This window comes from Chiloscyllium plagiosum, chromosome 1, assembly GCF_004010195.1.
Source record: "Chiloscyllium plagiosum isolate BGI_BamShark_2017 chromosome 1, ASM401019v2, whole genome shotgun sequence".
NCBI lineage: Eukaryota > Metazoa > Chordata > Chondrichthyes > Orectolobiformes > Hemiscylliidae > Chiloscyllium > Chiloscyllium plagiosum.
Genome location: NC_057710.1, coordinates 121,363,436 through 121,390,398, shown reverse-complemented (window position 1 = coordinate 121,390,398; position 26,963 = coordinate 121,363,436). Strand labels below are relative to the sequence as shown.

At 41.4% G+C, this 26,963-nt stretch overlaps 1 protein-coding gene across 2 annotated transcripts in view; it reads left to right on the top strand.

Annotated features, from left to right (window-relative positions):
* LOC122552813 (AF4/FMR2 family member 1-like) overlaps positions 1-26,963 on the top strand; it is a 164,613-nt gene that overhangs the window by 72,210 nt on the left and 65,440 nt on the right. For both annotated transcript variants that reach the window (XM_043695804.1, XM_043695796.1), the window contains exon 4: positions 22,691-22,735. In XM_043695804.1, the coding sequence (XP_043551739.1) occupies positions 22,691-22,735 (45 nt within the window). The remainder of the gene's footprint in view (positions 1-22,690; positions 22,736-26,963) is intronic.

Below are 26,963 nucleotides of genomic sequence, written 5' to 3'. Positions count from 1 at the left end.
GTAGGAAACACAATAGCCAATTTGTGCACAGATACACAATGGTATTTGTATTTCTGGACATGAATTTCTTTTCATCAACTATTTTAACTGCTTTTTATGATTTCCTCCAGACATCTGCTGACGCGCCCATTATTGGTGAATATTTGTGTTGAAATTAACAAAAGGGAGCAGCTTTCCAGGAGCATACAAGCCTTTGCTTTGAAGTGGTGCTCCAGTGTGAGGGAACACATTAGAGAAGCACTGCCTCTAGCTGCTCTTTGCCTTTGTGTTGCTCTTCACCACACAAATAGTTCATCTATTTTTCCAAAGTTTGCATCATTTCTGCTCAGACAAGTTTAGACAAACTACAGTGTATTCAGCCATCCGATACACACCCAGGTAACAACACTTTTTTTTTTGCTAAAATGTCCTAAATAGTCTGCTTTGAGCACAGCTGCCAATTACCATCACTGCTACTGGGTAATAGAGCAGACGTTTGGACTGCTGTAAGCCTGTTGATCTTAACTTTGTTTTTGTTGTGAATCTGTGCAAACAATATTGTCAGAGTTTTGCAGGATTTATATTTTATATAAATCGAGACTTGTGTGTTTTCATTTCCAACGCCCCTCCCCCAAGTCCCTCCTCCCTACCTTTTATCTTAGCCTGCTGGGCACACTTTCCTCATTCCTGAAGAAGGGCTCATGCCCAAACGCCGATTCTCCTGCTCCTAGGATGCTGCCTGACCTTCGCTTTTCCAGCAACACATTTTCAGCTATTTTCATGACTTGCAGTGTCAAAGCACCAGATAGTTATACAAACAATATAGTTTGTGCTATAATAAGGACTTCTAGAGCAGTGTTGCTTTAAGCTGTGGCTTTGAAATTTACTTTGTATATTCTAGGATTTTCCCTCACACTGTTAAACCACTATTTCCTGCAATATAGTTTTCTTATTGTGAGTGTGAAGCATCGGGATGTCTGTGTACACTTGTTGGACCAAATAGCTTGTTTCCACACTGTAGGGATTCTGTGATTCTATACTTAGTTGTCACCATCATGACCATTTTAAGTCTCTTTTGTGCTCTTTTCCAGCTGTGTACTTGTGCATCAGTTTTGTTAACTTCTCACTCTCTAAAATACATGCTTTATCATTGCAAAAAATTGAGAAGAGAGGTAAAGTTTTTTTAAAAATAAATCTCTTGAAAGATACAGCTTCACATCACAGCCATTACAACGTTACACCTTTTTGGTAAAGGTAAGCTGGCAGTGTGCCATCAACACCTGCAACTTACAGCAATTTGACATGATGGAATGTTCTCAGGTGCTTCATGGCAGCGTTATAAAAGTGGGACGCCAGGCAACGAAGGAATTATTAGGTTCGATGACCAAAAGCAAGCTTTTGGTCATAGGGATAGATTTTAAGGAGTGGCTCAAAAGAGAAAAGTGAAAGAAAAAGCGGAGATTTAGAGAGAATGCTGGATTTTGTGGCTTAAACAGCTGAAACGCCAGCCACCAATGGTGAAGCAATTATGCCTAAGGCCAGAGTTATAAAGGAGCGCAGATCTATTGGAAGGCTGAGCTGGATGAAATTACAAAAGCATGAGGGGCAAGACTTGGTGGGGTATGAAAATGAGATTTTAAAGTCAAGACGTTGCTCGACTTCGTGGTGCCTCACAGTACTAGGAACTTGGGTTTGATTCCAGCCTCTGCTGACTGCAAACTCCATACACATCCCCCCCCCCCCCCCCCGGTGTCTGTGTGGGTTTCCTCTGGACGCTCCCGTTTCCTCTCTCAGTCCAAAGATGTGCAGGTTAGGTGGATTGGCCATGCTAAGTTGCCCATAGTGTTCAAAGGTGTGTAGGTTGGGCGCATTCGTCAGGGGGAACGTAAAGTAAGAGGGGAATGGGTCTGGGTGTGATACGCTTCAGAGGGTCAGTGTGCACTTGTTGGGCCAAATGGCCTGTTTCCACACTGTAGGGATTCTATAAATGACAGTCAGCAAACACTGGAGTGATAGGGAAACAGGATTTGCTATGAGTTGAGACATGGAAAAAGAGTTTTGGATGACCTTGAGTTTTAGTAGAGTTTGGGGAGGCCAGCCAAGAGTGCATTGGAAAAGCCTCGAAGTGATAAAGGCATAGATGAGCATTTTAGCAATAGGGTGAAGTTGAGACAAGTAACTGCTGGAAATGGTATAAAGATGAGCTTTGGAACTCCTTGGGACCAAGTGTGCAATAAAGGCTGTGATCCTGTTGCCTTAATCTCAGACTGTTGTGGGGGAAGAAAGATGGAGCTGGTCATTGGAGACTGGAGTTTGGGATGATGTTTCTGACTTCCCAATGTTTAATGGGAGGACATTTTTATTCTTATTCAGTAGTGGATGTCTGCAGCAATAGTCAACAACAATAGAGGAGTCAATGGTGATAAATGTTGAGATAGAACCAGGTGCCTTCAGGATACTTGGCAAAGTAATGCTGTACCTCTTTTTATTTATACCCCTTGACACCATCCAATGTAGATGATCAATAGGTGGGGCCAGGATGGATCCTGGAAGGGGCAGCAAAATAAATAATTGCACATGTTTTCTAGCCACAATCAGATTTTTAAACCTGAACACTTCAGAGCGCACTGACTCAGCTGGGTGATTAGTGCAGAGATGTTGGAGGATGGTGTGGTCAATGGTGTTGAAGACTTGCAGACAGGTCGAAAGGTTTAGATTAGATTACATTAGTGTGGAAACAGGCCCTTCGGCCCAACAAGTCCACACCGACCCGCCGAAGCGCAACCCACCCATACCCCTATAATTACCTAACTCTACGGGCAATTTAATATGGTCAATTCACCTGACCTGCACATCTTTGGATTGTGGGAGGAAACCGGAGCACCCGGAGGAAACCCATGCAGACACGGGGAGAATGTGCAAACTCCACACAGTCAGTCGCCTGAGGCAGGAATTGAACCCGGGTCTCAGGCGCTGTGAGGCAGCAGTGCTAACCACTGTGCCACCGTGCCGCCCACCACGGTGGTAGCAGTAGTGTTTGAGGAGGACGTGTTTATCTTTGCACAATTTTGAAAGCTGTTTCATTGTGACTGGCTGGAAGCCACTTTAAAATGCCTGTTTGCAACAGAAAACTTAGTTGAGCTAAATCTGAAATTTTGTTTTCAGATAATCAATGCAGTGTATCATGACAAAAAGGCAGGTGGTCAATTTTCCAGCATTTGCTTCAAAATATAGTACAAAATAAAATAAATTCACCAAGCAAGGTCACTTGAATGAGAGCTATGGAAATTAATACATTGCCTTGGTTTTTATCTCGAATGATTTGTAGCAGTAGTGTTTGGAAGCTATCATATAGGCAGTTCATTGTGTAATGACTGCACCTTTTGAGTGGACAGTACATATATTGGCACCTCAAATTGCATGATTTAAAATCATCTGATATTTGCTTTTTAAATGCGTACATTTAAGGGACCGTTCAATTCTCCACGTGAGTTTTTGGCAAGGTTGTTGTTTATTGCCTAGCCCTAAAATTGCTCTGAGAGGATTTGGGGTGGACAACCTCATTGGTCGGGGTTTAATGCAACTGAATGCCATGGTTAGGCCAGTTCAGTTGACGCAGAATATACAAAACAAGCAGGCCTTTTAGCCCAACTGTTATATGCTCGTGTCTATGCTACACGTAAAGATTTGACAACAGATCCGATACTGTTATGGGCTATAACAGCATGATTATTTTAAGGAAGATACTTCTAGCGAAGATTTCACTTTGTTCACAAGAACATTGGCATCAAGGGAAGAATTTTATCACCTCAAAATTCATCAGGATTTATTATCTAATTTGTGTACTTTCATTACTCTTTTTTACATTTGCAAAGTCAGTGGTTGAGGCAGAAAGTGTGGTATCTATGTTTAATTTTGATTCAGTGGATGAAGAAAGAGATTAGAGGGATATGGGACCGAGGGATATGGGACCTAGGGCTAAGTTTGATGAACCCATTTCATTCGTAAAAAATGTAAATGTATAAAGTGGTTGGGCTGACTAGACTTCTTTGTATCTTGTAATTTTCATTTTTCACAAACCTGATGGTGTCAGACATTTCTAGAATCCAGTTGCCCAGACTGTCAATCTGATTTGGGCGAGAAACCATGTTTGTTGCATTCTGCTGAACGGATGACCTCCATTTCCCACAAAGTCATTCTGTGCTGTAAGTTGCGTTGCCTGCGCAGAAGGAAAGTCCATATTTGACCTTTTGTGAATATAAACAAATGCACTTGAAATCTTAAATTAAACGCTGACCTTGTGGACAAGAGCATAGATCAGACTGCTTCTTAGTTAATGTAAGTTTCAAATTCATGAACACTTAAAACTTTGAAACTGGAGTTGTCTTTTTTGGTTTCCATTGAACTTAGCAATGTTCTATGTGACTGCTGTTATTGTTAGCTCACTCTGGGATACTGTGTGATGGTTTTGTCTCCATATATAATGAATGATATACTCACGGCAGTACAGCTAATATCGCCACGTTGGCACGTGAGATGAGATGATGTGGAATTTGGGCCCACATTCTCTGAGGTTGAAAAGAATAATAGGGGACTTCTCTGGAACATACAAGAATTTGAAGAAATTTGACAGGGTAAGCAGACTTGAGTCTGCTAGCAGAAACTTAAAGTCACAGTCTCAAGATAAGGAGATGATCATTTGAAGACTGAGATGAGGAATTTCTTCACTGAAATGATTGTGAATCCATTTGTTAACCCAGAGGTTTGTGGATGCTCCATCATTGAATGTAATTAAGTCTTTGAAACACCAACAATCTGAATATCTGAGAATGAAAGGATGCGGGGAGCAGGCAGAAAGTGGATTAAAAAAGCCAAGATCAGCCATAATTGTATTTAAGTAAAAGGAGTAGGCTCAATGGACTGTATGTTGTCTCCTGAGGCTTGTGATCTGATCGTTGAAGATGTGTACATCAGGTGAGACCACGTATGGTACATTTAGTAAATGCTTCCATGGTTGAATAGTCATCTAGGCTTGAGTAATGACTGGAAGAATGCCATCTACTATCTTAAATCATATTTCAGTGTGACTAATGGAGTCAGTTATACAGCATGGAAACGGGCTGACCCCCCCTCCAATTCATCCGTGCCAACCATGTATCCTCAACTGAACTAGTCCTGTTGCCTGTGCGGCCCATATTCCTCTCAATCTTTCTTATCCATGTACCCGTGCAAATCTATTTTAAATATTGTATAGAGTGAGTAATCACTGAAAGCAAAATAATTTCTTTCATTTTTACCTTTTCTGACTTCAGACTGGTGAAGTTTTTTTTGGAATCAAACATTTTTTTTTCTTTGAAAACTAATCCAACTTTGCACCAAATCTTAACTAGGTGGTAATAATTATAACAAAAACCATCCGATTACTGGCACTTGGGAACAAAGAAGATGGCTACAGTAGTTGCATTTTAAAACGTTAATTGCTTGATGAGTTGCTGTGAATAATACAGGACCCGAGTCAAGAAAGACATGATTAATGAATTGGAGGGTTTAAGTTTGAATTTTGGCATGTTGTTTGCATACTTTGTATAAACTATGCATTAGTCATAACTGGAACAGAATTGCCACCCAAAAGTGCATAGGTGTGGTTGACAGATTAAAGCCACTTCTCTTTTTGCAACTGAAACTATGAAGGATGAATGACTGAAAGAGGGTGGAAAATCAGAACGAGAGCACAAGAACATTTCGCAGGTATTTCAACTTGCACGTTGATTTGTAAAGTGACACTAGTTGAGCAACTTCTTAACAAGTGTTTTTTCACCATGGTAGAGTAGAAAAGCATATATATCTTTTGTTTGAAGGGCCAGATGTTGTGCATTTCACTGACCTAAACCTTTTTGGAGGTAGGCAACAATTGATAGGCAATATTTGCTCATAGTGTTTTCAGAAGTGTAAGCAGTCTGCCTAGAAGTGCTTTTATCATCTTGCCAGAGTGCACCAGCTGGGATTTTAAATATTCCTTCTTTGATTACCACTGTGACACCACATACAAAGAAGTCAATCGACTGATATTATTGAAATGCTGATCAGGACGGTAAAAAAAAAGGAGCAGGAAATTACTTGCCTATGTTGCTGGACCATCAACCATGTTTTTCTGGGTATGTTTTATTGTGGAAGTGCACCCCCTATCTGCAAAGAAAGTTCCAACTTTCTTTCAAGTGCCTTTTTTTGGGGACTTTACTGTAGTGTGTTTATGAATTTGTCATGGTACTGTCTTCTATTTAGTGTACTAGCTTTTTATATCGTCGTAAGCAATGATTATTTGAAGTGCAGCACCTGTATACATATCCACTGTCTAATGCAGCAGGGTTTCCCAATGCAATACAAAACCACTACAAAAACAGTGTGAATAAAAGGATTACTCTGAACACAGCCGAAGAGCGCCCTGTTAAGCCCTACTTACTTATGCACCACCCGAATGTATTTGTTCTTTCTAACAACAAGATCAAAAATGTTGGAAATACATAATCGTTACCATTTTTTGTTTGTTTTAAAAATGTCCTCAACATGGTCTTCAGCTGCCACCTTGCACCACTATTGATTTTCTGGAAATACCCACAGTGTGGTTATGGAAAATGCACTAAGGTTTTGTCACAGCAATAGTGATGGACAACAATATAATTCTAGGACAGGAGAGCATGAGGTTTGGAGCAACCTAGTGTTCTCCTGCATCTGCTACCCTTATCCTTGGAGGTGATGGATGTCACAGGTTTGGATGTTGTTGTTAAAGGATCCTAAGCAAGTTTTCACTGCATCTTTCATGTTTTGCACTCTCTCTATTTTTTGTGTGTTGCTAGTGGAGGATGTGCATGCTCGAGGTAGTGAATGGGTACCAATCAAGTGCGCTACTTTGTCTTAGATGATGTTTCTTGTGTTGTTGGAACTGCACTCAGATGAAGAATCATCACACTCAAGATTTCTTTGATTTCTTTCCTTGTGTGTGATGAATAAGCATTGAGGAGTTATTTGCCATAGCAGCCTCTGACTCGCCCTTTTAGCCATAGTATTAATAAGGATGGTTCAGTTCAGTTTCTCAGCAGCCCCCAGATGTTAGTTGGGGTATTCTGTAGTGCTAATGTAATTGGATGTCAAGGGGGGATTTAGATTTTCTGCTTTTGGGAGTAGCACTTATGGTGCAAATCATTTTACTTTTTAAGTTAACTTCCTGTTTATGCAAATGTTATATCTTTCAAAGTAAGTTGTTTAAACAAACTCGTACATTTGAATGAATTTAGTATGGTTATTGGTAAAAGTCACCACCACAAAATATTTTGTTTAAAATATAAATCATAAGCTGATGACTTTTCAATGGGCTTATCCTGTACACTGTCTTTGTTGTTTGACACATTTTTTATGAATGGGTTGTTAATATGTTCTGGAACTCTTGCTTTGCCAGTTACTGAACAGGATATGAAACCAAGGCTATAGGTCACCCTGTACCTAATTTGTGCTGCAAAACTGCACTGAAAAGTGGCCAAGAGTAAATCGAGCCAAGACTGCCTCATTTATCGTTACATCAAATCATAGAGATTTACAACACAGGAGTGCTATTTGGCCCATTGTGCCTGTTGGTGCTTTTTGAAAGAAAAGTCCTGTTTAGCCACACATTCTCACTTTTTGTCTGTAACCCTGTAAATTCCTCATCCTCCAGTATCTGTCCAACTTCCCTTTCATAATTTATTTGTGGAATTGGTTCTCCACCATCTTCTCAAAGTATTACAAGTCTCAATATTTCTGAGTGGGGGTGAGAGGGAGGGGGGAGCGTTCTGCTGCTCACCCCTATCCACTACTTGGCAGTCATTTGTGCAAGGCCTTTTGATTATTGACACTCCTCTAAAAGGATATTACCAAAACCTCTCAGTTTGACAACTTTATTAGCTCAATTCTTAATAAGTCTGCTTTCGAAGGAGAGCAATCCGAACTTTTCCAGTCTCTCCTCGGTTTCTGTTTCCTGCTACATGAGTAAATTTCCTCTATCCTTTTGAGGCTTGTACGATGTTCCTGTATTGTGGTATCCAGGTGTATACTGACTGCCTCCACTCTCCTGAGGTGTGGTGACCCTCCGGTTATACCCCTACCAATTGACTCTCTGTAATGAGAAAGTAACTCTGTGGTCCGGTAGGACTGGCACCTTTTTCTCCATGTATCTGCCATGTTGTGGTTGAGGCCTAAACAAGGATTTATATACTTCTCATCTGATATTTATTATTTATTCTATTCCTTTATGTTATCAGTCCAAATAACTTGTGGAGATTTTACATTACTCTTATTAACTCCTTTTTGATTTTATTTCTGATGATTATTGTTTTTGGTTGCCAAGGTCTTGCTGAATCTACAAATCTCAAATCAAGGCCTTTTTAGTAAACGTTTGACTACTGTTCTGGTCCACATCCCTTGTCAGTTGAATGATGTGGTAATCTTTCAACCACTTTTTCCTAGCCCACTTCAGTTTTTACATGTTCAACTTGGTGAACTTAAAAGCTTTGTTCTGTTGTACTGTCCATGGCTCGGATATGCGCAGTAACCTGAAGTTAAATTTCAGATGGAAGATTTCAATTATGGAGATAATGCTAATACTGGAGCAGTTGGAAGACGATGACAATCTCTAACAAGGAGGCACTACATAAATGAAAAGTTCCAAGTTGCTTCACAGGGGTTTTATAAAACAAAAGAAAAATAGTAATGATATATACAAGGACTGATTCGGGATAGTCAACATGGCTTTGTGTGGGAAATAATGACTCTCAAACTTGAGTTTTTTGTAGAAGTAACAAAGAAGATTGATGAGGGCAGAGCAGTAGATGTGATCTATATGGACTTCAGTAAGGTGTTCAACAAGGTTCCCATGGGAGACTGGTTAGCAAGGTTAGATCATATGGAATACTGGGAGAACTAGCCATTTGGATACAGAACTCGCTCAAAGGTAGAAGACAGAGGGTGGTGGTGGAGGGTTGTTTTTCAGACTGGAGGCCTGTGACCAGTGCAGTGCCACAAGGATCAGTGCTGGGTGCTCTACTTTTTGTCATTTTACATAAATGATTTGGATGCGAGCATAAGAAGTACAGTTAGTAAGTTTGCAGATAACACCAATCCTTTATTGGTCAGAGTATTGAGTACAGGAGTTGGGAGGTCATGTTGCGGCTGTACAGGACATTGGTTAGGTTACTGTTGGAATATTGTGTGCAATTCTCGTCTCCTTCCTATCGGAAAGATGTTGTGAAACTTGAAAGGGTTCAAAAAAGATCTACAAGGATGTTGCCAGGGTTGGAGGATCTGAGCTACAGGGAGAGGCTGAACAGGCTGGGGCTGTTTTCCCTTGAGCGTCAGAGGCTGAGAGGTGACCTTTTAGAGGTTTACAAAATTATGAGGGGCATTGATAGGGTAAATAGACAAAGTCTTTTCCCTGGGGCTGGGGAGTCCAGAACTAGAGGGCACAGGTTGAGGGTGAGAAGGGAAAGATATAAAAGAGACCTAAGGGGCAACCTTTTCACGCAGAGGGTGGTACATGTATGAAATGAGCTGCCAGAGGATGTGGGGGAGGCTGGTACAATTGCAACATTTAAGAGCCAGTTGGATGGGTATATGAATAGGAAGGGTTTGGAGGGATATGGGCCGGGTGCTGACAGGTGGGACTAGATTGGGTTGGGATATCTGATCGGCATGGACAGGTTGGACCGAAGGGTCTGTTTCCATGCTGTACATCTCTATGACTCTGACTCTATATGGCGGGATTAGGGAACTGATCAATCAGGTAGATTTTAGAGAGCAGCGTAAAGGAGGGAAAGGGGAGTGGAAAGACTTGGGGAATTTCCGACCTGGTAGTCAAGACCTCTGAGGGTGTGGCTGCCAGTAACACAGAAATTAACGAGGTCTGTATTAGATAAGCCTAGCTATTTGCGGGTTGAGCTAGAATGTTAAGAGATTGGGAGGAGGAAAATGTGAAAATAGTTATTGAACTGGGAACCAGCATAGGCCAGTGATCACGGGACTGAAGGGTGACAGTTCGGGGCTTTTTGGAGCGATGAGTAACAGGTTTACGGAAGGAAGAATGTGGTGTGTCAGCCAGGAGTGTGTTGAAGTAGTTAAGTAGGGAGGTCAAAAAGGCAAGGAAGAGAGTTTGAGCTCGGAACAGAGTCATGTGTTGTTTAGGGAAGGATGATCGCCAAGGGTGGACAGACACTGGGACAGCTACCAGTCAGTGGGATAGTGTCAGCCGCTGAAATGTGTCCTAAAGACAACGATTTGAACTTTATTGGAGGAAATATTTTCTCATCTGGTACTGGGTGTTAAATCAACAGGAACAAGATCAATTGGGGCAACTGAAGCACAGAAGACTCCTCAAACCAGTGATGGTTTTGTTTTTGCCATTTGGATGGCAAGACTTTGTTCTGTTTGGGAGAAAAAGACGCAACCCATCTATTTTCTTTCAAAGGAAAATGCAAATCCATGTATTTAAATAATCTGTAATTAATCACTTATTTTTGATTCTTTGTGATACTTCTAAATTCCAGAATGTTGGCGGTTCTGTTGTCATGTCTTTTTTTCTTATCGATGGAACTGAACAAGCTAATCACTTGCTCGTCATTTTCCCTGTCTCAGAGCGTATTCTGCAGTTTCTTCATCTTCATTAAAACTTGTCCTCCATAAACGTACACTGGTTGGGAAACTTCAGTGTCTGTTACCAAGAATGCCTTGGCATCTTGGATGGTCGTGCTGCCAATTGCTCCATTCCTGGTCGGCATTTTGGAAAATCAGATCACAGCACAGTGCTGCTCCTCTTGGCTTACCAAAAGAAACTGAAGCATGAGGACCCAGTACAGAAAGTAGTGTGGTGTTTGCCTGAGGCAATGGAAGGGCTTCTATGGGACTGCTTAATTAGTGGACAAGAATTCAGCAGCCAACCTAAATTAAAATGCCACTACTATTACAGACCTCGTTAGTAAATATGTAGAAGACTGCATGCCAAAGAAGTTAATAAGAATATTCCATAACCGGAAACCATGGGTTAAGTGGGAGATCAACTCCCTACTGAAGTCCAGGTCTGAGGCATTCAAGTCAGGGCCTGACCTATAAAATACGACCTTTGAAGGCCATCAGAAATGACAAGAGGCAATACCAAACTAAGCTTGAGATCCAAACCAATCTCTCACCAGTTTGTGGCAAGGTTTACACGACATAACAGGCTACAAAGCAAAGGCTAATAGAATGCGGACAACATGACATTCTTACCCAATGAGCTCAATGCATTCTACACTCACTTTAAACAGGAAGACAGTGAAACAATGTCACCCATCCCAACAGCCTCTGATATACCTGTATCTTCGATCACTGCCATTAGATCAACCTTTTGGAAGGTGATTTGCGTGGATGGAGTCCCTGGCCGTGCACTCAGATCCTGTGTGGGCCAGCTGGCAAGCATATTCTCAGACATCTTTAACTTCTCACTGCAATCCGAATCCCCACCTGCTTCAAGGATACCACCATCATCCTGATGCCAAAGAAAAATCATGTCACATTCCTCAATGACTATCATCCAGTGGCTCTGACCTCCATAATTATGAAGTGCTGCAAGAGGTTAGTCATGGCTCACATCAACTCCAGCTGTCCAAATTGCCTAGATCCTTTGTGATTTGCCTACAGGTGCAACAGGTTCACAGCAGATGCCATTGCCCTGGCCCTACACTCATCGCTGGAACATCTGGATAACAAGGATACCTACATCAGGCTCATATATTTATTGACTATAGCTCCACTGTCAACACCATAATTCCACACAAACTCGTCTCCAAACTCTTCTCTGTCTCTGCTCCCGTCACTAACTAACTGGATCCTTGACTTCCTGACTCATAGTCCTCAATCATTAAGAGGCAGCAACAACACCTCCATCATAATGCTCAACACTAATTCCTTGCAAGGCTACATACTCGGTCCCCCACTGTTATGCTCCTTATACACCCATGGCTGTGCGGCCAAATTCTGCCCCAACTCCATTTACAAGTGGCTGATGACACCACCATTGTTTTGCTGTAGGTCAGATCTCAAACAACGAGACAGGAAAGAGATTGAATGGTGTAAAGACAACCGGCTCCTTCATTTTTGGAGAAATTGTCATTAACTTCAGAAAGTGAAATGGAAGGCATCCCCCTGTCTGTATCAATGGTGAGGATAAGATCAAATATGTTTTTTTTTTTGACCATCTCCACCTTAGCACCAATGTGCCTGTCTCAGATGCAGTTGTATCTGTGCTAGTATTGGTAGGTTTGACCACCACACTTGTGGGGCCCAAATCCTGTCTTCACCTTTTTAAGATGCCCTCCATCTGGAATGCTGTCAATAGTTTTGGGCCCCTTATCCAAGAAAAGATGTACTGGCTTTTGAGGCAGTCCAGTGTGGGTTCACTAGGCTGACATCAATTCTATGTAATGAGGAAAGATTGAGCTTGTACTCTTTGGTATTTAGAAGCATGTGTTGTGATCTTATTGGAGCTTCTAAGATTCTTAAGGTAGGTGACAGGATAGATGTGGAAGGTTATTTCTCTATGTGGGAGAGTTTAGATCCAAAGGGCAATATCTCTGAACAAGAGGTCACACATTTCAGACATGGACGAAGAGGATTTTCTTTTTCTGAGGACGGTAAATCTGTGGCATTCATTGCTATCAGATTTTTAATCAATAAGAGAATAGAGTTATGTGGAAAAGGCAGGAAAATGGAGCTGAGGATCATCAGATCAGCCAACATCAGAAAACGTTCCAGCAATGGAACTGAAGACTTGTGCTTCCGAAATTGCCACGCCCCTAGCCAAGCTGTTCCAGTGCACAGTGGCATATCCATGACACTGTGGAAAGCTTCCCAGGTACGTCCTGTACACAAAGCAGGACAAACTGAACCTTACCAATTACCACCCCATCAGTTACTCTCGATCATCAACTGTGCCATTAAGCAGCACTTGCTTCACAATAACCTGTTCACTGATAGTTAGTATAGATTCTGCCAGGTACACTTTAGCTCCTGAATTCATTACAGTCTGTGTTGAACCATGGACTGAAGGGCTGAATTCAGACATGAGATTGACTGACTGCCCTTGACATCAAAGCCACATTTGAGCAAGTGTTACATCATGATAATGTAGCAAAATTAAAGTTGATGGAAGTGGGGGAAAAACTCAGCTGGAGTCATACCTGGCCATTGGTAGATGGTTGTGGTGCTGGAGGTTCGTCATCTCGGCTCCAGATCCCTATGTAGGAGTTCCTCAGAGTAGTGTCCAAACAGCAGTCATCGTCTGCTTCAAAGATCTTCCCTAAGGTTAGGGTTGCTCGCTGATTGATTGGACGATGTTCAGCACTATTTGTGACTTCAGAAGCAGTCCATGTCCAGGTGCAGCAATATCTGGACAATAGTGAAGCTTGGGCTGACAAGTGGCAAGTAACCTTGCCACACAAGTTCTAGGCAGTGGCCATTTCCAATCAGAGGAAATCTAACCATTGCCTATTGAGATTTAATGGTATACTATCTATGTGGCCTATTTATGGAGTTAGACTATTGACCAGCAACGATCTCATTGAATAATGGTTGAATGGTCTAGTCCTGTTCCTTTATTCCTATCTGTGAATTCCCTGCCCTTCAAATTCTGGGGTTACCATTGACAAATTGAATTAGGCTAGTCATAAGTGTTGTGGCTACAAGAGCAGGTCAGAGGCTAGGAATGCTGCAACGAATAACTCCCTGACTTCCCAAAACTTGCTTATAATCTACAAGGCACAAGTCAGGAGTGTAATGCAATACACTCTTGGTTGCTTGGATGAGTGCAGCTGCAACAACACTAGATGATGTTGCTTTTCAGGTCAAAGCGACCCATGATTGGCATCATGTCTACAAATTCTGGATTAGTGGTGCTGGAAGAGCACAGCAGTTCAGGCAGCATCCACGGAGCTTCGAAATCGATGTTTTGGGCAAAAGCCGGAACGTCGATTTCGAAGCTCCTTGGATGCTGCCTGAACTGCTGTGCTCTTCCAGCACCACTAATCCAGAATCTGGTTTCCAGCATCTGCAGTCACTGTTTTTACCATCATGTCTACAAACATCTATTCCCTCCACCACTGACATTTACACTCAGCAGTGTGTACTGACTACTGGATTACTCTAGTAGCATGTGTTGTGATCTTATTGGAGCTTACAGAAATTCACTAGGGCTCCTTAAACTGCACTTTGCAAACTCATGGTAGCTACCACCTAGAAGAACAAGGGCAGCACATACATACGAATCACTGACCATCCTGTCTTGATATATATCTCAGTTCCTCCGTGCCACTGCATCCAAATCTTGGAATTCCCCCCAAACAGCATTTATCCATCAAGTGGACTGTGGGAGGTTCACAACAACTTTCTCAGGGCAACTAGCGATGGGTAACAAATGCTGTCCCAGCTAGCCACATTCCATGAATGAATTTTTTAAAAAGTTTCAACAACTGAAATAAAACAGAAAAGTTATGCAAAATTTTCATTAGGTCATGCAGTCTTTGTGCAAAAAGGATAGAACAAAGAAAATTTACAGCCCAGGAACAGGCCCTACGGCCCTCCAAGCCTGAGCCGATCCAAATGTACTGTCTAAACCTGTTGGTCAATTCCTAAGCATTTGTATCCTTCTGCTCCCTGCCTACTCCTGCATCTGTCCAGACGCATCTTAAATTAATCTACCATGCCTGCCTCTATCACCTCTGCTGGCAACGCGTTCCAAGCGCCCACCACCCTCTGTGTGAAGTACTTACCGCGTGTATCCCCCTTAAACTTCCCACCTCTCACTTTGAAAGAATGACCTCTCGTTATTGAATCCTTCACCCTGGGAAAAAGTTTGTCTCTATCCACCCTGTCTATACCCTTCATGATTTTGTAAACCTCAATCAGGTTCCCCCCCCTCCATCTTGTTTTTTGTAGTGAAAATAAACCTAACCTACTCAGCCACCCTTCATAGCTAGCACCTTCCATACCAGGCAACCTTCTCTGCACCCTCTCCAAAGCGTTCCACATCCTTTTGGTAATGTGGCGCCCAGAATTGTACACCGTATTGTAAATGCGAGGAATGGCTTTGTTGTAAGGCTGGAGAGTAGATCGTAGCACAGGGATATCCCAGTGAGGAGGGGAGCAGGTTGCTCTGCCAGTCCTTAACAGTGGCGGCTCTATGTAGAGATATTGATGCAGACTCTTCTTTTGACACGTTGACCAAATTGATACCTGGTCACCAGGCCGGGAAACAAGCCTCCAGTAGGAATGCACAGCCAGGTTATATGGAATCTCTGTGGAATTGACAGGCACGTGTCTCCGAGGGAAGCACTCTGGATTTATTGTTGGAAAAGGGGTGCAAATACTGAGCATTGAGCTGGGGGTGTGGAGGGAATTATCGGAGTTATGATCTAATAGCACGTGTTGTTCTCGCTACCAGCTAAACTATATCTCTGTATTGTTTGAAAGTTCTGGGAGGCATTCTGCCAAATCTCTGAAAGTCTACTCAGAGGAATCTCCTAACAAGAAGGTCCCTAGGTCCTTATGTGCTGACCACTGTCTAATGGACTTGTGCTCATGCATGTTTTTCTTTAGACTTTCCAGAAGGAATAGGTGATCTGGCACAATCCAACTACTTTGGAGCATTCTCATGTGGGCAGATCCATCCTTCACAACATAAGGGGCAGGTAGCACCTCGGTATCTGGTGGCATTTGTTGTTTGTGTACTAAAGGTCCACACTCGGCTTGATACAGCTCTACACAAAGGTTCCATCAGGATAAGGGCAGTGATGTGTACACCTTTACCCCTTTTTCCAGGTTATTGTGCATTGTTCCTGTTACCACAATTCATTTTTGACCAAAACTTAAAAAAACAAAATGGATTACAAGTAGTCAGTTCTTTGGTTGATGCAAACACAGCCTCCTTCTGTGCTGTACAGGTCTGAGTCTAAGATTGCAGGTCTGATTCCATTTGCAGATTCCCTCCCCATACCACATCTTGAGAGTATATCCATAAAGTAGGTGAGTATTATTCTTTTGATGATCTCCTCCTAATCCAGGCATGCATTCAGAAGGGATGTTACTGGACTTGGAAGGTTTGAGCTATAAGGATAGGCTGGAACTCTTTTCTCTGGAGCATAGGTAGTTGAGGGGTGACTTTATAGAGGTTAATAAAATTGATGGACATAGATAAGGTGAATAGCCAAGGCCTTTTTCCTAGAGTAGGCAAGTCCAGAACTAGAGCATATAATTTTAAGGTGAAAGGAGTAAGATTTAAAAGGGACCTGAGAGGCAACCTTTTTTTTTGACAGAACAGTGTGGTTCATATGTGGATTGAACGGTCGGAGGAAGTGGTAGATGCAGTCGTTACAATAGTTAAAGACCATTTCAACCGTTACAAGAATAGGAAAGACCGGGGGATGTGGGCCAATAGCAGGCATATAGGACTGGTTTTCGTATGGGACACTTGCTGCTCGGCATAGGCAAGTTGGACCGAAGGGTCTGTTTCTGTACTGATCTCGTGCTCTCTCTCACCCCACCCCCGACACCAAAAATAAAAGTTGTGCCAAAGCCAGTTGGTTATTCCTTCCAGTATTCAAAGCCTACTCTGTATCAGTAATCTGTTAATGTTGAATGTATACAGGACTGGTCCATTTTGAATCCTTCTTCGCTGATGTAGTTTACTGGCTATATGCAATTTTGCTTGACTTAGACACACATTGTTGCATCTGGACACAAAAGTAAATTAATCAGTTGGGGTATGGAACTTTTGATTCTTATCTCGGGCTCTCTCTTATATAGTGATGACCAGTATGCATGCATGTTGGTTAAATCCAACACTGGACTCTTCAAGGCTCACTAGGACATCTTGGATCGGAACTCAAAACTATTTGCTGAATGACAGCTGTAAGGAACTCAAGCTAAAATATTGCAATCCTTATCTATCTCTTTAAATATACAGTACTTGTACTGACTTCCACAAGTGCTGTTAGTGCTGCAGTATTGACTTAAGTTATTGGCTTGACTTGCATTCTGAATATAGGCTTATAGGTTCACCTCTCCCTTTTTTGTTTTCAAGATGAAACTATTACTACAGTGACTGACAAACCAGTGAAAATTTACCCTTTAGTGGTAATTGAACTGAGATTGCTTATGAATGAGATATTCTGTGTGCAGTTTGTCATCATTCTCTGAAAGGATAGAATAAGGGAAGTGGTGGAATAGTGGTAATGTCACTGGACGAGTAACCCAGAGACCCAGGCTAATGCTATGGGAAATGCAAGTTAACTTCCATCATAGGAGACAGGTCTGCAGATGCTGGAGATCAGAGTTGAGAGTGTATTGTTGAAAAAGCACAGCAGGTCAGGCAGCATCCGAGGAACAGGAGAATTGACGTTTTGGGCCAGAGCCTGTCAGAAATGCTTTTCCAGCAACACCCTCTTAACTCCCACCATGACAGCTGGAGGAATTTTTGTTCCACTTGGGCTCAGTAATGATGTAACTGCCATTGACTTCACTATGTTGTTGTCTGGGCTACAGTCTCCACATTCACAGGAATGCAGTTGACTCTAACCTGCCATTTTAAATGATCTAGCAAGCCACTCAGTTCAAGGTCAATTGAAGATGTGCAACAATTGCTGACCTCGACAGTGATGTCTGCGTCCCTTGAAATAATTCGCAAGAGGTAGTTCAGAGAAGGCTCCCTCAACTGAACAAAGAATAATACAGGGAGGAGAAAGTGAGGACTGCAGATGCTGGAGATCGGAGCTGAAAATGTGTTGCTGGAAAAGCGCAGCAGGTCAGGCAGCATCCAAGGAGCAGGAGAATCAACGTTTTGGGCATGAGCCCTCATTCCTGAAGAAGGGCTCATGCCTGAAACGTCGATTCTCCTGCGCCCTGGATGCTGCCTGACCTGCTGCGCTTTTCCAGCAACACATTTTCAGCAAAGAATAATGCAGCCTAGGAAGAGGCTCACCAAAACTGCGCCGTTTGTGATACCTTTCGCAACTAAAAGCCTTTTGCCTTTATGCTGTCCATATGCCTTTATTCCCTGCCTATTTGTGTATCTGTCCAGATGCCTGTCAAACCTTGCTTTTGTATCTGCTTCTACCAGCACGTTCCAGGCACTCAGCACCGTCTGTATGAAAAAACGTGCCTCTCATATTTCCTTTAAACTTACCCACTTTTTACCTTAAACTTATGTTGGGAAAAAGACTCCCAACTATCCATTCTATCCATGCGTTTCAACACGAATGTTCAAGTGAAAACAATCTCCTCTCATCATAGCCTACAAACCAGATAACGTCCTGGTAAACATTTTCGGTACCCTCTCCAAAGCCTCCACATCCTTCTTATAGTGTGACAACTAGAACTGCATACAATATTCCAAATGTGCCCTAACTTTCCAATTTTTAATTCTATACCTTGACTAGTGAAGGCAAGCATACCATACAACGCCTGCAGTTCTCACCTTTCTCCATACCATCCACCATCTTGACTACTTTTATCCACTTGTGTTGCCGCTTTTAGGAACTTCTGGACCTGTATGCTGAGATCCCTCTGTATGTCAATGCTTCAAATGGTTCTGCCATTTTCTGTATGCTTCCTTCCTGCATCAGACCTTCCAAAATGCGTCACCTCATATTTGTCTGGATTAAATTCAAAGTGCCATTTCTCCACCCCAGTCTCCACTACAACTATATCCTGCTGTATCATCTGGCAATCCTCCTTTACTATCTGTAGCTTCTCCCAATCTTTGTGTCGTCTATGCATAAAGTCTATCTTTTTGTCCTTGAGTGAATCTACCCCTTCCCTTGCTAACCTCTTGCTCCTTATATCCATAAAATCCAGTTTTTCTTTAATCCTGTTTTCGAAAGGCATTTCATGGTCTCTATTAGCTCGCCTAACTCCTAATTTAAGTCTTTTCTTGCTTTTTTTTTTATATTCTTCCAGGGCTGTATCTGTCTTCAGTTTCCTAAACCCCACGCATGCCTCCTTTTCTTAGTTGACTAAGCTCCAGCGTTTCTCTTGTTATCCAAGATTCCTGAATCTTGCCATCCTTTTCCTTCTCTTTCACAGGAACATGCTGGTTTTGAACCCTATTCAACTGACCTTTAAAGTAGGAGAAAGTGAGGGCTGCAGATGCTGGAGATCAGAGCTGAAAATGTGTTGCTGGAAAAGCGCAGCAGGTCAGGCATTCCTGAAGAAGGGCTTATGCCCGAAACGTCGATTCTCCTGTTCCTTGGAGGCTGCCTGACCTGCTGACCTTTAAAGTAGTCCTACATGACAAATGTAGACTTTACCCTCAATCAACCGTCCCCAGTCAGCATTCAATTCCTCAACGTACCTAATATTGTCGTAGTTAGCCTTTCCCCAATCTAGTACTTTCCCCTGAAGATTGATTCCTGGGATGATGATAGGCTGAGAAGGTTGTAGCTATACCATAGAAGAATGGGAGATGATCTGATTGAAACTTACAAGATCCTGAAGGGATGAAAACGTGTTTCCCCTTGTGAGGACATCTAGAACTAGAGAACCAGTTCAAAATATCTTCATTTTAGATGGAAATGAGATTTATTTTCTCCAAGGATCACTAGTCTGTGGATTTCTCTTCCTCCGAGAGCAATAGAAGCTAGGTCACTGAATATATTCAAAGCTAAATTAGACATGATTGACAAAGTTACTGGGGGCTGTCAGGAAAGCGGAATTGAGGCCACTTTCAGGGCGACCATGATCTTATTGACTGGCAGAGCAGGATCAAGGGGCCGAATGGTCTACTCCTAGTTCTTGTTTGCTTCGAGCTGGGAGTATTGCACTGTACCCGAGAGTAAACAAGACTCCCAGAATCTTCCTATCCTTGCTGTGCCATATACTTGTGAATGATGTCATGCTGCTGTTTTCGTTATATTACTCCCAACAGAGTTTTGTAGCTTCTCAGAGCCTGCCTGCATTTCTCTCTCTGGATTTTCCAGCTGCAGAGTAATTGCCTGCCATTCTTTCCTAATGTTGTTTTATGTCAAGACCAGAACAAGATAACTCGACCTTAAGTAAATGTCACCGTATAAAATGACTGTCGGTTATTTCCAGAATCGGCTGCTAGATTTTAAGGTAACCAGTGCACTCGATAGTTACTTACTGTATGTCTATATCTGTCTCTCCTGTCTTCAGAAAGTCATTATATGACCACCTTCCTTTTTCCAGACTAGGCCAACCTAGTCGCCTTCCTGTTCTCATTTTGAAACAATCTAGTTCAATGCTGCTGAATGAATGTAGTACTTGACTGGATTGTTAACATAGTTTGTGCAGTTGTAGCCTGAAGTAGTTTTTACAACAACTTTGGAACAGTAAAACCACTTGGGTTTTGTTACTGTACTTACCAAATAATAAATGCGTGCATAATGTGAAAGTGGATAACATTAGGTAATTGCAAAGCTTTGATTTGGTGCTTGATCTTACCTTTTCTAGTGTCTTTCCAGATGTAATGCTCTGCAAACTTTCTTCAAGGTGCTTTTTCTGACAGAGGCATGTTGAGCAGTAGCAGTGCAAAATACCCTAAACCTATGCTTGCTTCTGGCCACATGCAGATTGGACACTCAATAATCCATTCAGGCCAATAACAAGGCTGTCCTATCATTAGAGCCTCTGTGGAGCCTACTCAAATTTCAGCAATTGTCCTACAGCCAGGAATGGAAACTAGGGTCACTACTATCAAGAGTAATGTGACTAATATTCTTGCTGTAACTACTAGCCCCATGGAATTTGCCCTGAAGTCTCATCCAAGTGAATCCAGAGCCCAGATGAATAGAGTTACTTTAATTGGAAATGCTTCTATATAACACACTATTTCTATAAAAGCAGCATCAGAATGCTGGGCAATAGTAGTCCAGCTTGGTAGTACTCTCAGGACCGAAAGAGTATAATGGATTACTGTCATGAGGCTGAAAGTGTACCAAGTGCCTTGCCGTTGATGATTTGTTGGAACTGAAATTTTACCATAACAATATTTATAGACCTCCCCCCGCCCCCTCGCTCCGCCCCCCCCCCCCCCCCCAGACCAACCTTGGCAAAGAGTTCATATTTTATTCTATGCAATTGTCAAAAGTGCAAATACAAAGCATTTGTAGCAGATTTCTGTACCTCTATCTTTTATTGTATCTTTAACTTTTTTGTCCTCCAGATTGGCCTCACTCGTCTAATTATTGTATCTCATGCCTTCATCATGTTAAGGACATGAGTCGTTTCTGGCCACTGTGTATTCTTTTGGTAAATGGTAAATCTGTACAATTCTGTTCGCCTCCTCATCTCCTAATTCCAACTCTTAAAGTTACCTCTGCTGTCATTCATTTTGATGCTTTAATGTTGTTTTTGAATGTAGTGGGTCCAGGATTAAGGTTTCAAATATGGCTTTTATCAGTGTGTTTGTTACACGGGTCAAAAATAACTCCTCCAGCTTTAGTGCCCTTGAGATGAAGCTAAACTGGGATAAGCCTGTTTATTTAGTAAAAGCTTTTTCAAAAGGTTGATGACTACTATCAGACAGATGGAAAAATTCCTACTTTCGGATTTGTTTACTGTGCTAATTAGAGTAAGAATTGGTATATAGCTTACCATGTTATATGTAACAAATTTAGCATTATATTATCATTCAGAAGACACTTTGCACGTATATGGTACAATATGTTGTGATGTTTCAGACTCAGTGTTGCATAGTTTGTGAAACAGCATTTCAGAATGCATGTCTGGGCTAGTGTGGCTCTAATGCTCAATTAAATTTGAAATCTTTTATCCTCCGTGCTGTTTGATTAAATAACTGCTTCCCTTAGATTGTAATAGGGAATTGGACTCTGGTAAAAATTTGAAATAAAAGCAGGAAAAGTAACAAAGCTGTTTTTATTATGTAAAATTTTATTTCACAGACCAAACATTTGAGAGTGAACAGAAATAAAGAGCTTCGGAAGTGCTGGTGAAATATCTGGTTGAGAAGATATTTGTCCCAATTATTGCATGGTCCTAGCTCCCCTCATGCAGCTGATGTCTAACCCTGTTCCAACTCAAATTTCTGCCAATGACGTAGTGTTAATACTAGATCACAAAAGGAGCCAGTTAGCTGCTTGACTCGCCACTGACAACCTAGGAGCTGGGTCTAATGCTGAAGAACCATTATTTTCTTTGAAATAATCCATACAAATCTCAAATGTGAGTTCTTCTGACATTACTTAAACAGTGCACATGGTCGGCCGACAAATGAACAGACCGGAATTAATCTGCTATCGTGTACTTAAGATTGAAGTGAAATTTGGACTGTCCCTGATAATTATACCAATGAGGGTAAATTGAAGGGCGCAGCAAAAGATACAAGCTACCATTTCAATCACTATTCAACTTTTGAAAGTTGGCAGTATCTCATTTTTAAAAACAAAACAAAGGCTGGTGAGGCTTCTAAATCACCTGTATTCTTAAGGTTGTAATGCAGTTGCTTTGTTTAACACATTTTGGCTTGCATTCAATTAAAGTTATGTTGCTTCGAAAAATTCAACATTCCGCACCAGACCCTTCTTCAGAAAGGGGTTTATTTTACTGTCATTCTGGCAACTGTTTTGACTTACTACTTGAGTATTTTTTTCAGTATTTCACTGAATTCTTTTTTTTAATCTTGCAGGAAACATTATCAAATGAAGCCAATTGCGTTGAAGAAATCTTAAAAGTAAGCTTTTTAAAACACTTTGAGTGCTGTATTGGTTTAATAGTTTTACAGCTGTTACAGATAAGGAGTAACTTGATACTGTACTGACGCATATTAATTTTAATGTTTTCAGAACTCTTAAAAGAATGTTGTGGTATATATTCCACTTCAGGCTTAGATATTTTGTTAAAAGTTCTCAATGGTGTAAAGTTCCTGTTAAAATCCTATCACAAATTCTTGTGTGTACTTTTGTATTTGACACCTAATAAGGTACTCTAAATATGCTCCAAAAACGTTTCAACCAAGCCAGTTCAGAAAATGTTGGCAATAACTGCACTGATGAGCTTAACACACACCAGCAATGTGTAAAAAGTCATCATTCAAAAAATGTATTTCTGAATTTGCATTATGTTGATCCAAGTATCCTTTTGACTAATACCTAGCATGGTTTAAAAACAATAATAAAGTCCCTTGTACCATTTCAAATGATTATTTTGTTTTTGATTCAGCAGTTACAAGTTCACAGTGCTTGCAATAAATACCACAATGGTTTTTTTTTTCAAGAAATTGCAAAGAATGTTTTATTTTGGTGGATTTTTTTGTTGAAATTGCTGATTGCTGATGACCTTTGTTCAGAAGCGGCAAGCTACTTTGGAAACTGTACTGAACCCAATTGTGCTGAGATTGAACGATCAAACCACTTGTACCACAATTGTGTTGCTTTTACCTGTAATTAACTGGCACCATTTCTGTTGGGCTGCTTGCTCACCTCTGTGGCAAATGATGGGAATTGTCCTTGTGGCAGAACTCCATGCAAGTATGAATGTCCTTGGCAACTCCTTTATCCATGGAACACTGGAAGCAACTGGCAGAATTGCCAGTACATCTAATTGCTGTAGATACGGGATTAACAATCCTTTTTGATGGCTGTGGTTTTGCTGATGTTGACAAAGCAGAAGCTGTGCAACATCAACTGTTTGGGGTAACCTGGGCGCAATCGATGCCATAGTGTGACTCATTTATTTTAATGGTTGTCAGCATGAGCATGTTATGAATGTGAAGTTGGTGGAAGTTAGTTTAAAGAAATCACCTTTACTATATTTCAGAAATCTCCTGCTGAGTAAAATTTGTCATTTTTATGTTTACATTTATTTGGTACTATATTTTAAGACTTATTTTCACTCCCTTGCCCTTTTTCTGAAGACTTTGGTAAGCAAACCGTTCCTGGCTGCTCTGTGGTGTCTCATTAAGTGGCATTCTTCCTGTATGAGCCCAGAAAGTAAATATTGACGAAACATCCAATCACAGAGAGCCAAGCTCGCTCCTAAATTCACATTGCATCTCAGACTTCGCTTAGTGGTAGCATCCTCATCTCTGAGTCAGGCGTTGAGTTCAAGACTCTCAATAAACATTTGTGCACACTTTAAACAGTCTCACCGACACAGTGTCAGATCAAGGGAAAGTTGCAATATTGGAGGTGCCATTTATTTGAGGTTCTGTCTGCTTTCTCAGCTGTAGAAGATCCCATAGCACTATTTCAAAGAAGAGCAGTGGAGATTTCCCTGGTGTCCTAGCCAATATTTATCTGTGCCAGCATTGCCCAAAAAGATTTATCAAATCATCAATCTCACTGCTATTTGTGGGGACTTGCTGTATAGAAATGGGTTGGAACACTTTTTTTCTATTTTCTATTTTGGTGCAAAATTTGATTGTGCAGCATTGAGAAGGTGACAGCTGCCATGAAATACAAATTTATTCTTTCTTTGAATAGCAAGTGGGAACTTCCTTCGCTACGTGCCAGAAGCTTTCTATGAAATGATCTAAGCATGAGAAAATGTGCATTCTTGAAGCACTTTCTCAACACATCCAAGATGCTTCACAAGTAGTGGTTATTTGTGAAATGAGACCTTGGATGGAATTTTATGAACTTACGTTGCAAGAACTGTTAGTGCGTTGGGGACGTATTGACAGCTGGTATGGTCTTTGCTGATGCTTCTTCAACTGAACTATGGCATTAGCGTCCTGTTTCTGGGTTTCCTGATCAATCCGGTAACAGGAACTAAATTCACAGGTAACACCAAGACAGGTGTGTGCAGAGGACATAAGGAAGTTGGCAAATGGATATAGATTGGTCTGGAGAGATGGAAAAAAATTGTCAGATGCAGTATTAAGTGGGAAAACCTGAGGCTTTTCACCTTGGAAGTGTTACTTAGAGAGTGACTGAGGTGCAGAGGTGTTTGGGTGCATGAAAAGTTAATATACAGGCACTGAACAGAAGCAAGGAGCCTCGTGAGAAGCTGTACTTTATGAGAAGAGTTGAAAATAAACGTAAGGATGTTATGCTGCTCTTATATGTGGCATTGGTGCAATTACATCTCGAACACTATACAATTTTGGTGCCTTTATTTAAGGAATATATAAATGCATTGAAAATGGTTCAGAGGAGGTTTACTTGGTTAATACATGGAACAAGTAGGTTGCCTTTTGAAGATGAGTTAGGCTTGTGTCCACTGGAATTTAGTCCACTCAGACTTGGTTGAAGTGTATGAGATTGTGAATGGGCTTGACAAGGGTAGATGGGGAGAGGATGTTTCCTGTTATGGATCAACCCAGAATTATTGTTTTAAAACTAGAAGTACCCTTTCAGGATGGAGATGAGAATTTTTGTGTTTTGTGACTTTGGAACACTGACTTAGGCAGTGGAGGTGCAGTTGTTGAATATTTTAAAGACAGAAGTAGATTCTTAGACAGGAAAATCGAGGATTCTCACAGGTTATTAATAATGTCGAATTTTTTTAAAAAGCCTTTACCAGACCCCAGATGAGGTTCCCAATTTGTTATGGTTATCGAGGTAACACAAAAAACACAGTGCAAAAAAAAAGGCCCTTCATCCAATTGAGTCAGCACCAGTCAAATGCAACCACCTAACTATTCTAATCCCACTTTCAAGCACTTGGCCCATATGTATGTCTTGGTATTGCAAGTGCATGTCTAAATACTTCTTACATCATATGAGGGTTTCTGTTTCTACCACCTTTTTAATGGGCACAGAGTTCCAGATTCCCACCACCCTCCGAATTAACAAAAACTTCCTCACATCTTCTCTAAATTTCCTGTCCCTTGCATTTAAGTCTATGCCCCTGGTCATTGATCCTTCCAACAAGGGGAATAGTTCCTTCCTATCCCTTATCTATGCCCATCATAATTTTCTATATCTCAATCATGTCCCTTCATCTCTGCACCAAGTAAAACATCCCCAGTCTACGCAATCCTTCATAATTAAAACACTGCAGCCCTGGCAAAACTCTGGTAGATCACCTTTCCACCTCTCCCATGATGTGGATTCCAGAACTCCATGCAATATTGAACCTAAACAATTTTATTAATGTAGTCCCAGCGTAACATCCCTGCTCTTAAACTCTATGCCTCAACTAATAAACACTAGTGTCTCATTTGCCTTTTATCCACTGTATTCATCTGTACTGTTACTTTAAGGGACCGGTGACCATTAGTGTGCTGGTACTCCCTCTCCTTTTTTTTTTTCTCCTGTTGAAGTGTATCACCTTGTGCTTACCTGGATTGAATTCCATTCCCCTAATCAGCCCTTCTATGTTCACTGTACATTAAGGCTATCCTCACTATTCACTACCCCACCAATTATCATATCATCTGTGATCAGCCCTTCAACGTTAAAGTCTAAATCATATATAAATGCTACAAATAGAAAAGCCCCAACACTGATGCCTGTGAAACCCCACTGGACACATGTTTCCAGTCACAAAAAAAAAGTCTTCAACCATCACCCTTTGCTTCCTGTCACTCAGCAAATTCTGGATCCAATTGTCCACATTTCCTTGGATCCCATGGGCTGTCACCTTTTCTAACACCTTTTGACATACCTAGCTGAAGTCCAAGTAGGTCATGTCACATGCATTACCCTCAACTATAGTCCAGGTCACCTCTTTGAAAAATTCAATCAAGTTGGTCGGACAGGACTTCCTCTTAACAAAACTGTACTGACTGTTCTTTGATTAATCCTTGCCTCTCCAGGTGCAGAATATTTTTTTTTTATCAGAAGCAATGCTGAGGTAGTTTTCCCACCATTTGAGGTTCGATTGATTGGCCTGTAGTTTCTAGTTTATCCCTTCCTCCCATCTTGAATAAGGAAACGTTGTTGGTTGTCCTCCAGTTGTCTGGCACCTCTCCTGTGACCAGAGATTAATTGAAAATTACTGCTGTCACCGCTGCT